Genomic DNA, 18,650 nt, shown 5'->3' on the forward strand with positions numbered 1-18,650 from the left:
CAAGGTTGCACTAGTCTCTATTTCACATCTTTTTTTAGGAGCTATATTGCAATACAATATGAAAAATAAAAGGTAAAGCAATTCCCTGAATTTTCATTGATTCTTGCTCCTCTCTCTCTTTCTCTCTCTCTCTCTCTCTCTCTCTCTTAATTTAGTTTTATGGTACTTATTGGAACTGGAATACTAGTAAAGACAGCTGAACAATATAACCATATCATTATAATACAGGAAAACTCAGGTAGCAAGCAAATAGACTTCTAAAAGGTTTCAAAAGATTACAGCTACTGTCCAGACACTAAATAGATCACGAGCAAATGACTTACTTTACCAACATTCCCTCAGCACTGAACTCACAATATCTGAGCACTTGAATGAGGTTGTGTTGTATAAGTTTAAGAACCAGTGAGATGGAAGATGGCTGAGTATCACAAATATATCATAATATTTAGCTTACTGATGGTTGCCTCACACATAAGATCTTGAAGAAGCAAAGATCTACTTTACATTATACTGATGGTATGATCACAGTCAGAAATGGGTTAATTTACTGTACACCATTTCCAGTGTGCTTTGAGTTTTCCTTAATCTTTAGTCCTCTGGTCTGCTTATAATCTGTCAGTAATCTAGTTTTGTTTGGAGACAGCCAACAGATAAAAGAACTTAAGATTGAGGGACAATCCAAAACATAGTGAAAATGACTGGGACAGGGTACTCAATTTCTCACAACGACTGTACAAAGCAAAAAATATAATCCAACTTAGGCTGACAATTTTGACAAAAAATATATTAACATTTGTAAGTGGCATGTCAAAACAAAGACACGTGTAAACAAGTGAGAGCTTTTCTTATCTCTTTCACAGTCTCCATTTAAAAAGATGAAACTATCACCATCCCATTTACAATGCACTGCCCAAATAGCATGAAACAACTTGCCTGTTTCCTTCCAGGAAATCTAGGGCAGCTGAGCCTAAGGGTTCTTCAAAATAGACACAAGTGCACACATATTATGGTCCATTTCGGTCATTCTTTGCTGTGATTACACACACAGTGGTCCATTACAACCATTCCTCACTATGATGAGGGCATCATGACAGCATCATGCTAACAGAATCATATTAATAGGTACATAAAAAAGGAGAGAATACACACCGCTAGAAATAAGTACATAATGGAGGCTATACTAGTGTCATACCATTTAGAAATAAGTGAAATATCAGTTCCTACCATAATACGCTATACAGAGTACAACATTTATTTGTGTGTGTATATATATATGTATGTATATATATATATATATATATATATATATATATATATATATATATATATATATATATATATATATATATATATATATATATTATACATAAACCTGGTCCTCTTGTTTGAGTCCCTCACAAAGTGATGTAAAAAAATCATAGTACAGATCACTATCACTAATCCAGCATCACTGGGAACTGTAAGGTGCCAGATTAGTTATTTTGTTGAATTACAGAGAAGTGGAGCTGTACCAATACCACATTTTTCTGGCGATACTGATAACATTTAATTTCTGGCTGATACTGGCTGGTACAACTAATATTGTTAGCAAAGAAACTGAAAATTTTTTTGTTTCTGTTTCTTTGTTATAAACCATTGAAGAGCGATTGCTGTATAATTCACACAAGCTTCACACAGACACCACTTTTGATTTTTTTCAGGATTTCAACCTTTTCTTTTATGGATAATGTAATGTTTGCACTTTACACAGCGAGAAGTATTTCCTTTATTTACTGGAGCCATTGGCTGGAACTAAAACTGTGCAGGTTTAATAATAAATGGAGAAAAATAAATTAGAATGGGTTCCCTGTGTTTATGCAACAAGTAACTTCTTATGACCCATTTCACTTCATAACGCTTCTTAGGTCATCCACTCCTTGCTTCTGTTATTCTTGTACTGCTCCTATTTCACTATTACATTGCCTCCTCAGTCCTTTTTTCCCAACTCTAGTGACAAAAAACTTTCAATACATTTTATCATCTTTCCAACAAATGGTAGCAGTGGCAGGTTGGTGTGAAAAACCAGGAAATTTGAAATTTTGCTAGCCAAAATTAGTGCTGGATTAGTGATGGAACCAGATTTGTGATTGGCGGATTAGTGATGGTCGACCTGTACTATTTACCAAAGATATGTTTTGTGTAATATTTCCTAAATAACAGACATGTTCTCATTAGTTGTGTGAAACCTGCTGAAACTTACTATTAGAGGTAAAATTACTATTGCTTCTACAACCTAATGAGTTACTAGAAATTGACAATTGGTAACTAGTTCAACTACAAGTAAAAAAACAATATTCAAATGGTCCCTGTTCAGGTGCAATGACACGTGCAGGGTGTCAAGGGTAAATAAAACATGTACACATTACATCTGCACTACAGCATTATAATGAGGCAACTTCTGTGAATATGTTATATGGTACACTTTGTGATTTCCCTTAAAGAATGTTCACACTCAAGTAGAATAAAAAGTAATATTTAAGTGTAATTCTGATGGAAAAGTATTGAAGAAATATCTCTGAACTTGTGAACTCATCTTTTCTGGTTATAAATCATTACTAAGCAAAATCTGTATTGTAAAAAGAATAGTGTTGCCACAGGCATTTCTTGCCTGGAAGTTTGCTGAGCTCTTAATGTAACTGTATATGAGATAACCACATGGAAAAATGACCAGATTAATGACTAGTTTTTTTCAGGAACAAATATAAATGCAAAGAAAGCTGCAATGTACTTATTAACTGATATGGAGAGTACTAACTGCACTGTGTTAATTTCATTCACAGTTGTAGTTGCAATATCTGGATTTCCATTTTAAAAAGTGACTGATTAGAACAAAGGATGAGTGAAACCAGTCTTTGCAGCAAAGTAGGACAGCTAATTATCTACTCTAGTTACAGTAGGTCCTCCACAAATCAATTCTCTTCCTTAATTCAGAATTTGTTGACAAATTTGCACATGGTGCAAGGCTGCACATAGTTTCAGCATCATCATTTACCTTATCAATGCAGCACTTATGTGAGCATGGCAATACCAATAAAGCCTACTACAACATAGTTCTTTTCTTTCTTTCTTTTTGTTTTGCTTTATTTCCAAACACTTTCAGGCAGCCTACACTTCCATAAATAAGATATTTGGCCTCCCTTGGCCTCACTCATCATCTCTGCACCTCAAGGGAATGACAGGTGCATTCCTGAGGTACTCCAGTGTTGGAGTACACCTGAGAAATTGGATGGACTCTGAATGTGGTACTGGCCCTGCATGGCTGAGTGACATAAGCCAAAAATATACAAATTTGGGCAAAGTGAAATGATAAATTTTGAAAAAAATCAATATACTTATTTCATGATAAGTTATCAAGAAAATACTGTGCATATTAAGTTTTGTCATGCAGAAATCACATCAAAGAACATGCATTTTAAGTGTGTCATGAGGCTGCAAAGACTTGCAGTGCTGCGTGAGCTTGTATTGTTATTGTGTGGAACAAGTTGTACTGTACTGGGCCTGACTTTGGGACCACCTCTGGAAAACTCTTATAACATGTGTATATTTCCTGTTTTTCTCTATATCCCTTAAAATCTATCCTAACTAGTATATACAATACATTGTGTGTGTGTGTGTGTGTGTGTGCACTTAAACAGTTCATTAATTCCCCACATAATTTCATAACATAATATATTAACGCAGTGTTTCATGTTACAACAATTCCTTCTACAAGAAAATAATATATATATATATATATATATATATATATATATATATATATATATATATATATATATATATATATATATATATATATATATTCATATATTTAGATTTATACCACTCATCAGGCGAGAAATCTTTTCATTGTTCCTCAGTATGTTTGATTTGACAGCTGATAATTTATCACGCTGCTCCTGCACAGCTGTTTCTAGCTCCATCAACTGGTACCCAAGGGGCTCCAGTGCCTGCTCTGTGGAACTGAAAACAAAAAAAATGTTCAGTAATGACACACCTGACTTTGATGACAACATGAATTTTGTTAATGTACTATATTTGTATAATAATGAGACAGCAGATCTACTAGATTTTCAAACAAATACTGAAGAAATTTTAAATCATTCGGCATCAGTACCTTGGCTTCGAAATGGAGATGAAACGAAAGGCAATGGAGAAGAGACTGAAAAATAATTAGACAGAAAAGTAACTGATTTTCTAATGAAACTTGGACAAAAGGTCTACTACAACTCTGCTGTCAGGTTTCCCAAAGGAACTTACATTCATTGACACAACAATACCCTAAATATTTAAAAATCTCTCAGTCTTTCATTCAAGATGCTTATTAAGAAGCAATGAAAATCTGTGACACACAGCCAGAGAAAAGCTTTAAAGCTAAAATGTGTGTGTGCATGTGTGTGTGTGTGTGTGTGTGTGTGTGTGTGTGTGTGTGTGTGTGTGTGTGTGTGTGTGTGTGTGTGTGTGTGTGTGTGTGTGTGTGTGTGTGTGTGTGTATGCAGTAGAATACTATTAGAGGTGAGAGGAATGGAGAAGCACGTTTTAGGATAAGTAGTTGTATTGCTGAACAACTGAAGATAGTAAGGGAATATTGAGTTACATATTAATGTGGGTGTAAACGGACAGGTGAGTACCAATGGATGAAATGGGAGATATATTTTAGCATGGATGAATTATGAAAAGACATTTAAAAGACATTTAAAAGACATTTAAATGGGGAAACTCACCAAAAGAAGGCAAATGTCACAGCAGCTGATGATGAACTTTTATTCAAGTTGCCAAAATAATTCAATATTGAGCTACAAAGTTAAACAATCTGTGCTCTGAGGATAATGTATCTGAGGTCTAGGCTGTGGCTTTCAGTAGCAGGAAAATAGTAGGTAAATAAATGTGGAAAAAAAAAAAGTATCAAAGTAATGTTGGGGAAGTTTTAGTAGTGGCTCACCTCTGTTCTTGCTTGAGGGTCTGAGCAAGGTGCTTGTTTTCATTCTGCCAAGACTCAAGTTCCTTCTGCATGGAATCCAAATCCTCTTGCAGATAATCTAACATTTTGGCTGCAAAGAAAAAGAAAGAATAAGGAAGGTTAGTTTATATCATAAATATACAAAAAATACTGACTATATAAATAACTCAGTAGGCATGATAGTTGTGTATCTATCTAATGTACATATGGTGCACTATGAGGAAAGAGCCTGAACCTCCCAAATTTACATATATACTGCTAAGATCACAGCACATATTCATGACCATCAGAAACAGAACCAAAACTTGTTGATAAATCTATGTTTAAATAAGACAACAGATCACACTGAACTATAATTATCTTTCATGTATGTCTAGGAGTAAAGGCTGCAGGAAAAAAAAAATATATATGCATGGAAAACATTCTTAATGAAGCAATACCTATTATATTAACTCCTGATGTGTAGGGACTCACCTAAAGGATTGACAGATCTGGTGATGGACTGAATGGATGCGCTCAACTTCTGTACATCTTTCTGAATTAGTTCTCTTTCTTTCTTTCGGTTGGCATCACTCAGGAGGGACTGTTCCTGTTAAGAAAAGAAGAGCAATAGAGTTATTACCCTCAGGACCAGGACCTCTCAATAATACTTCCAACACTGTGATCTGAATGGCAAACTTACTATGGGGACTCTCCTGTGACCTGGTGTTTCAGGAGAAAAAGCATTACGTCTGCCATCCTCCATCTCCTTTTTGGTCTCCAAGATCTGAGCCACAAGAAGACCAGCACCCTGTCCATCCTCACCTGCAGCAGCAGCAGCAGCTGCAGCACCACTGGCAGCTGCTGCATCTAAGGGTAGCTGATGAGAACACATTGCAATATTACAATTTCTTTTCAGCAGGTTATTTTTGTAAAACAAATTATGTGTCATTAAAAAGTAACACTAGATGAAGCATATGTCCACTTTTAAAACAAAGGTTATTTGTGATCCCTGATCTCCACTCACTGCATCATCCTCCATTGTCACTGCTGGCTTGGACTCTTCAACCATAAAGTTGTCATCATCATCATCGACATCATTTGTGTTAGTGGGCAGAATCACATTGGCCACAGGCTTGGCAGTACCTGGCCGCTGGATCTCCTCCTTTGGCACCTCCCGCCGTTCCCTCACACGTGGTGGGGCTGGCCGAGCACTGGGTGGACGGGCTGAGCGACGGCCAGTGCGTGGCCTTATGGCACTTTCCTTGGCAGATGGATCTCCCCTGTGGCACAGGACAGTGGCATGCTAGCAATGGGTCTCAGGGAAATCAATGAAGTAGTGATACTTAAATATTTTTAGTATACTCTTTCATTTGTAAATTAAATAGTTTTATGCAAAAATTAGAATGTGTAAGATGAGAAATGACACACCAGTTCAGCACTTTAAAGAGAAAAAAGAAAGTAAAAGGAGTTTGATGCCTGCAGCAATGACCTAACAAGTTCATAACTTCAGTTCTTTCCTGATCTATGGTCAAATATTCTTTGAACAGCCCTCGTACATTAATAAAAGCATGCTGTTATTACAGCTGTCATGACTAAAATACATATAGATGTATTTAGAGGGTATCACAGGTCACAACACACACACATGTAAAACACCAAATGAAAAGCAAACTAACTTGAACTGACTCCCTGGAGTCTCTGTTTCTGGCATCACTGGTTCAGTGGTCATGTTTGTTCCCTCCTTGAATGGTTCCATTGCTCTGAGGGGCTGTGGGCCTGGCCGGGGTGTAGGGGCAGTGGGTGGACCTTCCTGTTCCTTGGCTGCATGTTTGGGTGACTCCAGGGAACCCACACCTGAGTCTGGAGGTTCTGGACGTGGCATGTCTACTCCCTGAAGCTGGTCAGCTTCAACAGAAATAGAGGAAGTGAAATAATAGCTTTGTGTGTGTGTGTGTGTGTGTGTGTGTGTGTGTGTGTGTGTGTGTGTGTGTGTGTGTGTGTGTGTGTGTGTGTGTGTGTGTGTGTGTGTGTGTGTGTTTCAAGAAAATTTAATGATGCTGATTTCTTTTTTTTTCTGTTATATTTTTGGGGAGCTTACATGCTACTAATGAAACAATGCACGCATTTTCTTCTCTCTTTCCTGCTCCAAATTTCAAGTGATCATTTGGAAACGATGTAGACTACATTAACATTAACATTAACAAATATTACCATTATGGGGACTCATGGCCTTCAGAATAGCTGGGTCAATGTTGTTGTTGGTGAGGGTGGTGTTGGTGGGGGAGCTCGGTGTGACAAGCTGCTCCTGACCTTGTTCCCCATCACCTCCAAGAACCCCAGGCTGTTCCTCCACCTCAGGATCAATCAGCAATGACTGACCATTTGTCATCTCTAATCCATCTTCAGCTGCAGTACGAGAGCCTGGGTGGAGGTGATGAAGTCAGACTTATCATGACTACCATAAGTTTATGGATGCATTTGCCAAGATCTGATGAGTAAACAACTGCTAACAGGAATATACAGTCGGTACCAAAAAAAAGATGACAAAATCCTTAGTTGGTGTCAGCATCCACATACCATTCAACTAGTTTAATTCTGTTTCATGGGAAAGTGGAGCATTGTTAATATCTAACATGGCAAATCAAGACTGGCAGTGGCTTTGGGTACACTTACACACAATGGTTTTGGTATAAATCTGACAGCTGAGTAATAAGGAGATTTTTTGTGCATGCATTCCCAAGTTGACTTCCACAAATTATTATTGCATATCTTTCAATCTCGCCTGCCAATGGCTACTAAACTGTCCATTACTGGTGATAAAATAGCAGCTGTTGTTACCTTGTGCTGAGGAATAAAAACAGTTAAAGAAACAATTACTATTGCTCGAGTTTGAGACACAACGTGTACCGGTGAATAAAGAGGTTCAGAGATGGAGGTTAGATGTCTATCTCAAAACATAAAAATGACACCTGGCTGAGGAAAGAAAGTTGTTTGGCTAACCTTAAATATTATGAAAAGATAGATAAAATGTAATTCTCATCTAACAGCAAAGAAAGAAAAGAACCCCTGTGTTCTTGGTGATGTGTTTTTATGATGTCATGATCTTTGACCTTGTGATGGCACAATGTTTTTGTCATCTTTTTTGGCACCCTGTTGTAATTTTCCCTATTCACTTATAAACATCATAATTAACACCAAATGTATAAAGCTGTCACATTACACATTTAGTAGTTCCATGTTAAAAATCTGGCTGTCAGTTTTGAGATTCTGTGTCTTCATGATACAGATGTAATTTCACACACAATTAGTTAAAAAAATGTTCATTCCTGTTAGCACATGCAACACTGCTTACACACCTGAAAACCAAAGTCAACCACCATGCAATAAGCACCTGTCAAGGAGAGGCCCTGAAATAAGGATATTACATATGTCCTTTCTAGACATAGCCAAGATACCACACTCAACATATAACACACACTTGTGAGGCAAGTTGTGTGAATGAAAAATGTAAGTAGCATGGGAAAAGTGCTACACAACACATATCCAAACACTGCAATATGAACACCAAGTACCTGGTACACACACGACTGTCACAGCAAGTATGGAAAGTATGGAAGCTGTACTACAAAGGTCTTGTTAGCAGACAATAGACATTGAGATCTCTACTAACAAATATACCTCAGAAGGTGATTGACGAGCAAAGCAGTCAGGAAGGCCTCAGTGGAAGGGATATTTCAATGAGAGAGAGAGAGAGAGAGAGAGAGAGAGAGAGAGAGAGAGAGAGAGAGAGAGAGAGAGAGAGAGAGAGAGAGAGAGAGAGAGAGAGAGAGAGAGAGAGAGAGAGAGAGAGAGAGAGAGAGAGAGAGAGAGAGGAGAGAGAGAGACAGAGAGACAGAGACAGAGACAGAGAGAGAGAGAGAGAGAGAGAGAGAGAGAGAGAGAGAGAGAGAGAGACAGAGAGAGACAGAGAGAGACAGAGAGAGAGAGAGAGAGAGAGAGAGAGAGACAGAGAGACAGAGACAGAGACAGAGAGAGAGAGAGAGAGAGAGAGAGAGAGAGAGAGAGAGAGAGAGAGAGAGAGAGAGACAGAGAGAGACAGAGAGAGAGAGAGAGAGGAGAGAGAGAGACAGAGACAGAGACAGAGAGAGAGAGAGAGAGAGAGAGAGAGAGAGAGAGAGAGAGAGAGAGAGAGAGAGAGAGAGAGAGAGAGAGAGAGAGAGAGAGAGAGAGGGGCAATTTCCGGCACCCCGCACATCGTGCCCTTGCCTCCTCTTCCAATCCCTCTCCCTCAAAGCCTTGCGAGAGTCCCATGATTGTGCTATATACTGTTGGATAAGAAATTTCATTCTGCATTCAGTGGTATGTATCCACTCTTGTTAAGACAAAAGGAAGTTGGTGAAAATTGCAGAAAACTGACAGTCACTTTACAAAAAAATTTATACTGTATTTTGTGCATGCGCAGTAGTGTTGCACATTTAACATGCTTTTTCATTATAACTTGTATTACACTTACTAACAACACATTTTGAGTTTGATCAGTTAATTAGTTAAAAGTTGGAATTTTGATTTTGTGTATAAACAGAGCTACTTGAAAGTTGACATAAGAAATTTTATTAAAATCATAACAATATACATCTTAAGTTTCATTAAAATTGGTTGAGTAGTTTTTGAGAAATCACATTTTCAACACCCTTCTACTTTTTGCAAGTTACCCATTGATTTAACCCAATAGAAGAAATGAAAGCTATATCATATAAAACTGATAAAGTTTTGTCATCCTATGGTGCAAATTTTGTTACAATCAGCCATGTAGTTCAGGAGACATTAGAGTCTTAATAATGTTATGGTCAGGGCAGGCCAGGCCAGGCCGCTCAAAATGAAACAACAACATGCACAGTAAACTTTGCTCTGCTCGTAATCATTAAATATGATAACATATTTAAAAAGCACATGTGATGCACTGCTACAAAATATGCATTTTTTTCCTATTAAAAAATATTGTGAAAATCTGGAGTGTTAAAATTTCAGTGCTCACCACAAACACACAAAGTGAAGGTGGACCATGTTTCAGCAACCTGTGGCTTTCCTTTTGTTATTGAATTGCAGTGCCTTTTTCAATTTTCCCTCTATTTTCAGAAAAGATAACTATATTTGCAGACCAATCACAAAGAACTTCTCAGATACACTGCAACCAGACAGATGCTGCACATGGCACAGTGAGGAGGAGCAGGCTGGGAAAATTTATGAACCCTGGCAGCAGACTGGTCCAAAACTACTGCTGAGATCATTCTTCAGATGTGAATACCTGACATTTGTCCACAAAATTGAGAACAACATGTAAAAAATATGAAATTGTGAATTTCAATTTTTAAAAATTGGGTAGGCTTTGAGCAAATATACTTCAGAATTGATTAGGCCAAGGCAAGTAAGTTTTGAACCAAATATTCTCAGCCTGGTGAGGAGTGAGGCATGTGTTCCTCTGTGCAACAGGTAAGTGTACCTTCAGTGGCCAGTGGGGCCAAAATAGGCATCTCTTCCTCCTCCTGGGGGGTCTGAGCCTCCTCAGTGGGAGTCTCCTGAGTTACTATTCCTTCATCAATTGCATCCACTACTTCCACTGTCTCTCCACCATTACCATCTAAACATTGGGATGAATGACTTTATCATAAAAATACAATATCTTACTCACCAAACACAGATGAGATGCTCACATTAAGAAAAATCAGCTTTACAACTAAAACTAACAATAGAAAAATCTGCACACCTATGGCAAAGCTGTGAAATCTCTGGAAAAACTGAGTTATGTTTTAAAAGCTTTAAGTGAGCAGTTAGTTTAAGGGGGATTTCTGAAACATGTAAAAAATGAATGAATGAATAAATAAATAAATAAATAAGTAAATAAATAAAATAAAGAAAGAAATAACAATAAAATAAAATAAAATAAAAATAAACTATTTGAGAAGCAATGTTGTAAAAGATTCACTAAGTTTACATATAACAAGATTTAATTAAGTGAATACACAATAAAGATATTCCATATATCAAACAAACTCTCGATTATATTTGTGTGTATGGATTTAATTTGCTAAAAGAATGAAGAACAGACCATATATGTATATGTCTATCTTCATTGTGACAAAAATGTAAATCACAGTAGGGAAAATAAGGAGTACAGTTAAGCTGCATTCACAAAAGCCACTTTTTGTGGTCACAAAAAGATGGTCAAATATAGAACACACACATCTCTATGGTCCATTCACACAGGCCAGTTTTTTTGTGGCAGTCACAAAAAAGTGGTGAGTTGTGGTGGGTGGAGCCATTTTTCCGACCATACCACTGTGGCCAGGTACAGTGGCCAGCAATAGGAACCATTACTTCAAATGGCAGTATACACATGAGCCACTATTCATGGTTGCCACTCTGCCTCCCACTGGTCTCGTGCTGTGTTTTCCTGTCTGTCAGAGCATCAAGTACTCCTTTCCGTGAGTGGCAATAATACCTAAAGAGTTGTGTGACTGTGAAATATTGATCATAGAGGTGGAGAAGAGACCAGAACTTTATGATTTGAATCTGAAAGAATACAGTGACAAGAATATTAAAGAAAAATAATGAGTGGAATGCTCCACGCAATACTCTGTTACTAACTATGGGGTGCACCCAGTACTTTCTCGGCATTTTGTGCTTCATCTTCACAAAGAGAACACAGACAGCTGCTGCTTCCACCAGATCCACTAGCACTGACCTCATGAGCCACCAAGTGGTTCATGTGCACACTGCTTCTACTCACCATTTTTTGTGGGAACCATTTTTTGTGGTTGTCAATGACCACAAAAAGTGGCTCATGTGAATGCAGCCTTATAGTCAACAGCCAAGTAACAGACTACATAATATTCCATTTTCTGTGTGTTTTTCCTCAATTATAACCCTTTCACTGCTACACATTATTTTCCATAATCCCCTGCAATACTTCAAACACTTATTTTTTGTAATAAAATATATAAATTAATTTTGTAGCCTAGACAATACAAAATTAATCTTTTATTCTCTCTCTTTACTCTATCTATCTGTGCAAACTAGATTTTTTATACTGCTCTCAGTGTTACCAAAAGATGACAATAGCAGTGAAAGGATTAAGTCCAATAATCTGCAGACAACCTCCTTATAAAACCTGATATCATACAACAAACACAATGGAGATGAGGACACAGAGTTACTTGACTTCTGACAATGACTATAGTCATTTTGTATTTCATAAAGATGCATGCTAATGAATGGATTATAAGACTTAAGAAAGTTCCTGAGCTTTTTTGGGGTAATGAATAATGAGTTGTAGTGAAGATCAATAAAACCTTACCATGTCTAGCGCTTGGAGGCCTTGATGGGGCCTGCTTGGGAGTGGACACCTGGGGGAAAGAACATACCAATAAAACAATAAAGTAAAAAGCAATGAAAATGTCACAATGGTCCTAAAATCTGGCATGTTAGTTTTAATTAATTTGAGGATAATTCTCTTTTCATGGATACCAATCTAGAAATATAAAATTCAGAAAGCTTTCATTTCAAGCAAAGTCTTCCTGTCTTCATTTTGAACACAGAATCCATGAACACATTGCTCTACAGGGATGACAATGGTCCAAATTTTGAGTGCTGTACTTCACACACTCCTGTTTCTTAATAGGTTTTATAAGTAGTAATGAGAGATATCAATTGATATTCATCCAATATTTATGCCCAAGAGCTGATCTAATGAAGGTGAACACAAATTGTTTGCCATAAACATTACCATTTCCTCAGGAGTAGCATGTCCATTAGTGAGGACCTCTGCAGCACCAATCACTTCGTGTGGTGGAGAATTTTCCTTGCCAGACTCCTTCACTTGTTGCACCCGACTTGCTGGCCTGTGAAGAGGGAGCCCAATCACAAAACTGATTGAGGGATATCAACTTCACAAGAATAAAACAACTACAATAATAAAACATTGTTCTGACATTAGCAGTACCATTTTCGAATTGAACTAACCTGGATTTAGCAGACTTTCCCTTCTCTTGAGATGAACTTTTCTGCTTCCTCTCCTTCCCTTCCTTATCCTTATCTTTACTACTTTTGCTGCCAATCTCTTCTTCCTTGGGCTTACTTCTAGATTTTTTGGCAGTCTTATCCTTGTCATCCTTGCTCTTTGAGCCCTGTAGTTGTAAGAAGCAATTAAGGCAATGAAAAATGATTTACTACAGGATGTCTAATGGGGACAAAACTATACTGACAGATGCACAGAAAATTCAGTTAGAGAATGTAATAATACATTAACTGGAGAAACCATGGACATTTAGTGTATAGAACTACACTGCTGCTACCTAGGCTGCTACTACTACTACTCCTCCTACTACTACTACTACTACTACTACTACCACCACCATCACTACTACTACTACTACTAAAGACTGTACTATTTACAATAATATAAATGGATACAAGAAAACCAGCATTTCCACTATACAAATGGGTCCAAGAAGACAAATTGGTAATTAAGTTTTGTAATTAAGTAATACTATTACTAGTATTACTGTTATTATCATTACTACTATAAATAAAACATACAATAGTATAGGACAACTATTATGGAAGGAAAGTGTAACCAGTAATGGAATGCAGTGTGCAATGGTTGTATGCAGCACCAAAAACTGCTGTAGTATTACTATTCAAAAACATATTACAACAAAAGTATCCACTACAAAAGAAAAGAAAAGAAAAAGCAACACAGACACTTCACAAAGCAATATGAAGTTATTATGAAAGCACGTTGGTTGAAAAAAAAGAACAGAAGAAAATGAGAGAAAAAACAGGATTGGTTTTGAGCTCATCCAAAAACTCATTAACCAATTTCACTCTTTACCAGATGGACTTTTCCCCTTCTAAATATTCCTGTGCATCTTACAAGAGGGTAGGTGGTCAGCTTTATGTATTAACAAGTAGATCTTAAGGCTTCTCATAAGTTATGTCAACATTTTTCCCTTACAAGCTGCAGGGGCATGACAGTAAAAACAAACAAAAAACCACTTGGGCTTTGATGATTTCTTATTGGATTAGCTAGTAATTTGTCAGGCTTTCGTTTATCTTGAGTCTCTTGCCGTGGATTCGACCTCTGGCAACAACTTCTCATGGCTAAATTAGCCCACCTTAGATAAATTTCTCTGTGTTTTCAACCAAAGTACCCCAAGATGCACTAACTAATAACGCTGACAAAGTGTGCAAAAAATAATGTACATGAGAACATTTACCTATACAACAATAATGAAAAGTCAAGGTGGATGGCTCATGGACCTCACACTGATTAGTTTACTATGATGATAGGACACACACTTTATTTATATACATACATATACTTAAATACACACACTTAAATATCACAGATATATAATATGTGAAGGGGGATAAAACTTTCATGAGCACATTTGACAGCGAATGCCAGACAGTAGAAAAATACACCATGAAGACAATATGCAGAATCAATGAGAGGTTTACTGAGCATTCCCATGTTACATCTATACCTATAAAGATTGCATACACAGATTATCACAATGCCCAAGACATCATGTGCATGTTAACAGTGAATGACATGGAAGTGTATGCATATGCGTGCAGCATACTTCTGAGGCTCTGTATGGTGATCCTGAGCCCTCCCTGTCCCACATTACCTCAACACACACAAACATATAAATATGTTCATAAAAGTACCTTAACAGTTGAGCCTCTGGGAGCAGCTGTGCCTTTTGCAGGAGACTTATTAACAGGGGCAGTTTTAGCTTGCACGGCAAGTTTTGCTTTGCTGGGGCCTTTGGAGGCTGGGGAAGGCTGGGTGGGGGCACGGGCAGGGGTGCGGGCAGGGGTGCGGGACTGGGGTGGTTTAGGGTTATTGGGGTTATTTTTTTGAGCTTTACTACTGGCTGTTTCCTAGAAAGAAACAAACATAAGATAGGAGTGTCATCATCCATGCAAAAGTAAACCTGTTATAAGATAAAGCAACATGCGTTGAAAAATATCTTAAATGAATTTCATATATAAGAAAAACAAATTGTTGGTCTATGCAACAAAAATTTATAGGCCTTTGAATAGTACTATTCACTTATCTATTCTGAAAGAGGCAGCTTAATAGCAACAAAAAACAAAAGAAGGCATTACCCCCTTCTTCTCTTTGTCTGATTTTTCCTTGGATTTCTCTGCCTTCTTCTCTGTTTTCTTTGCTTGAGGTCGGACTCCACTGAGAACTTGTGAAACAGCTTCAGAGGAATTAACCTGCAATGGTTGTGATGAGTTCACATATTCATTTCACTGATATTATTTTGTCTGTATCTTTTCTACACATACTCACATTTTGGTGTGTACATATAGTATAAGTATGGGTTTATATATATGCATACTGTATATATGTATGTACTGTACTATAAATATAGTAAAAAAAATGCAGTTATGTACTGTGAAGCAGATGCAGGAAGAGGAGGAAGAAGAGGAGAAAGAGGAAAAGGAAGGAGAGGAGGAAGAGGAAAAAAAAGAGCAGGAAGAGGATGAGGAGTATAATAGACCAAGATATTTGTCATAATCAGTAGTGCCATACAAAAATAAGTTAACAATGGTAATGATCAAAATTAATATAACCTCAAATTCATAATAGGAGGATAAACCATCCCCCATAAAGAGCTCTTCATTGACACCAAGAAGTTAGATATATGCAAATCACTAGTAACTACCATCTTCAGTGGATCTTCTTTTACAGTCTTTTGTTGCCCTTAGCCACACTCCTATACAAAAAAAAAAAATAAATAAAATAAAATAAATAAATAAAAAAATAAAAAATAAATTATATATATATATATATATATATATATATATATATATATATATATATATATATATATATATATATATATATATATATATATATATATATATATATATATATATATATATATATATATATATATATATATATATATATATATATATATATATATATATATATATATATATATATATATATATATTATTTTTTGGTATCCCTTCACAGTAAACAACCTATGACTTGAATGCTTTCAAGAGGGAGTTTTCAAGGCACTTATCCTCTATTTTTTTATGATCCTTTTTAACCTCTATATAGGGACTAGCATTCTAGTGGGTCCTTTTTTTATCAATGAATGTTGCCTGTGGCCAGTGCCCTCCTATATATATTGAAAAAGGGGAATTACTGCCTTACATTTTTGGCCACAGCACGTCCAAGAGCCTGTAGCCACTCATTGGTCTTGTCTGCCTCATGGCCCGCCACTATCTTGCCTGGACGGACAGACAGGTTCTCTCCCGTGGCTAAGACTGGAAATGAATTTTTGTTAGTTGAACTGTAATGTGATGGTAAATGCTAGGGTTGTTGCAAATTGTATGACTGCCATGTGAGCGAATGAGACCATGGGTAGGAAGGGGTACAAAATGAACTCAGAATTTGGCAGAAAGAAATAATTCAAAGAAGTGTTACATTATAAAATCTGAAGCTCTGAGTTTACATTTGTGTAAACAAATGGTTTTCTAAATGTGAACATTACTAGTAAAAAATTGGATTCAATAAAAAAATATCTATTACTATAACAACTACTACTTTCATTATGACAGCAACTACTGCTGCTACCACCATGACAATAACAACTGCATACAATAATAATGATAAATGATGATAATAATAATAATAATAATAATAATAATAATAATAATAATAATAATAATAATAATAATAATAATAATAATAATATCAGTACTAAGGAAGTCTCACCTGTAGCATCTATACATTTTTGCAGAAATTCTATCTTAGCTTCTTTATCCTTAATATTCTGAGAGCTGAGTTCATCATCAGTGAAGAGACCAGCAAGGAAGCCAGTCTCTGTGATGACCTGAAGGGGAAAGAAGTGATGGTGAGACTTAAGGATCAGTAATTTGCATTCAGTTTAGGTTAAAATATAAAGAAATTGTATAATCTATAAAGTTTTTTTCATCTTTGCTTCTATGTGTGACTATCTGCAAGAAAAGGAACTGAAAATAAACAAATAAATAAGTATCAAGAAAAACTGACAGATTATTGCTATTATTGTCACTATCATCATTATTATACTTTTGAAAAGCCTCTGCAAAATAAAGAATAAATACAATATTCAGGAGTACGAAAGGAACCAGGGGGAAGACTTTAATAAAAGATAAATGAAAAAATAGAGAGTGAAGACTTGGCTATTAATGAAAGGAGATAACTTACAAATATCTACCATACAATTATCTATCCAATCACCTTACTACATTTGAATAGGATGGCACATTGGTAGCTTTGGGCCCTTCTAGATTCACATACATGCTTGTTTGCTGAGGCATGCCATCAGGGAGATATGAATATTCTCTCTCTCTCTCTCTCTCTCTCTCTCTCTCTCTCTCTCTCTCTCTCTCTTTGCAGGAGTGAATAACTATAGCCATGCTTATTGCCAGCTAAATATTAACCACATAAGAATCTGATCACACAGACATTGTATGAACACCAAACAGCTTCATTAAACCTGAATTTATGAATAGTACATCCCCCCAAAAATAAAATAAAATAAATAAATATATAAAAATAAATAAATAATTAAATAAATGAAAATAAATAAATAAATAAATAAATAAAATACCGTCTACCTCTTTACAATATTTATCCAGCCAGTTACAATGTGGCAGCTTACCGCATTGACAATGTCGTGGAGGAAGCGGAAGGGAGGCTTACTGAGGAGTTTGTCAGTAAGAGGTGGCCTCTTGATGAACTTTCCTAGTTCTGCCTGTGTCTTCTTCAGGACCTCAGGGGCCACGGCTGTAGCCATCCTGCTCCTCTGCCCTGCCCAGGCCTCACCATCTACTTACTGGTCTCTGATGCCACTACAGGCACTTTTCTCTCTATCACTTCCTCTGTGCTGTCTTCACACGAATTCCCAACATTTAAAATCCCCTTCATGGCTTGTTCTTAATATTTAGAGTGACTTGGTGCAGTCCAGGGGCGTCCTAGCTTTACACTAGAGGTTAATTAGGTTAGCTATGTGCACATCATCGTCCTTCTCACTCCCCTTCCACAACCAGTCCCGTCCTCCTGTGGTATGGAAAGCCCTTTTCCGAGCAAAATTTTAACCAGAAATGTCAGGCGGGTTTGTTTTGGTATTCATCAAGGTAGGAACATTCTCCTCAACAAGTTGTAGAGTTGGGAAGTAAAACAAAAGAGCATCGAAAATTTATGAAATTAAAAGCACGACTAGAAACTTTACTCTATTCGATCTCTTATATGACTAACTTTTGACATAACAACAACTACCTCGGAACTTATGATGACCGGTTGCTATGGTTACATACTGTAAACAAATAATCCCAAGGTGGTGTATAAATCTTTGGGACCATGTAAATAAATTGAGAGGGATGTAATGTAAGAGAAGAGAGGAAATAGGAGTATATAAAGAAGGAAGAAAGATGAAAAGTGAGGAGACAAAGGAAAAGATAATCTAATTTTGAAAGCAAATTTACGAGAAGCAAGACAATATAAGAGAGTTTGGAGCGAGGTGAATATGATATATAATATATATGGAGCGATATGAAGAGGTTTGGAGCGAGGAGAGAGTACTGTAGAGAGCAG

General features: G+C 36.6%; 1 protein-coding gene across 3 annotated transcripts; it reads right to left on the bottom strand.

The window, feature by feature from the left end:
* LOC135112675 (TRAF3-interacting protein 1-like) lies at window positions 1–18,234 on the bottom strand. Of its 3 annotated transcripts, XM_064027320.1 has the most exons (16): window positions 17,719–18,229; window positions 16,788–16,905; window positions 16,224–16,336; window positions 15,155–15,268; window positions 14,711–14,926; window positions 12,998–13,161; window positions 12,762–12,876; window positions 12,333–12,381; window positions 10,479–10,616; window positions 7,190–7,399; window positions 6,655–6,883; window positions 6,003–6,258; window positions 5,679–5,855; window positions 5,471–5,585; window positions 4,979–5,087; window positions 1–3,999 (listed from the first exon to the last, which is right to left on the bottom strand). In XM_064027320.1, exons 1-16 carry the CDS (start codon window positions 17,851–17,853, stop codon window positions 3,840–3,842), a joined length of 2,418 nt encoding a protein of 805 aa, XP_063883390.1. In that variant the 5' UTR covers window positions 17,854–18,229; the 3' UTR covers window positions 1–3,839. The 3 variants fall into 3 exon arrangements, with proteins under 3 accessions (XP_063883390.1, XP_063883392.1, XP_063883391.1); XM_064027322.1 differs by lacking the exon at window positions 14,711–14,926 and having other exon boundaries at window positions 17,719–18,234; XM_064027321.1 differs by lacking the exon at window positions 10,479–10,616 and having other exon boundaries at window positions 17,719–18,225.
* Window positions 18,235–18,650: the final 416 nt, after the last annotated feature.

The sequence above is a fragment of the Scylla paramamosain genome, chromosome 24 (genome assembly GCF_035594125.1).
Source record: "Scylla paramamosain isolate STU-SP2022 chromosome 24, ASM3559412v1, whole genome shotgun sequence".
NCBI lineage: Eukaryota > Metazoa > Arthropoda > Malacostraca > Decapoda > Portunidae > Scylla > Scylla paramamosain.

Excerpts from the sequence above, each read along its gene's own strand:
- LOC135112675 (XM_064027320.1), bottom strand. The coding sequence starts at position 17,853 with ATGGCTACAGCCGTGGCCCCTGAGGTCCTGAAGAAGACACAGGCAGAA. Across the intron at positions 6,259-6,654 it reads ACTCCAGGGAGTCAGTTCAA|GGGAGATCCATCTGCCAAGG; the intron begins GTTAGTTTGCTT and ends CCTGTGCCACAG. Across the intron at positions 5,586-5,678 it reads GTCACAGGAGAGTCCCCATA|GAACAGTCCCTCCTGAGTGA; the intron begins GTAAGTTTGCCA and ends TTTTCTTAACAG.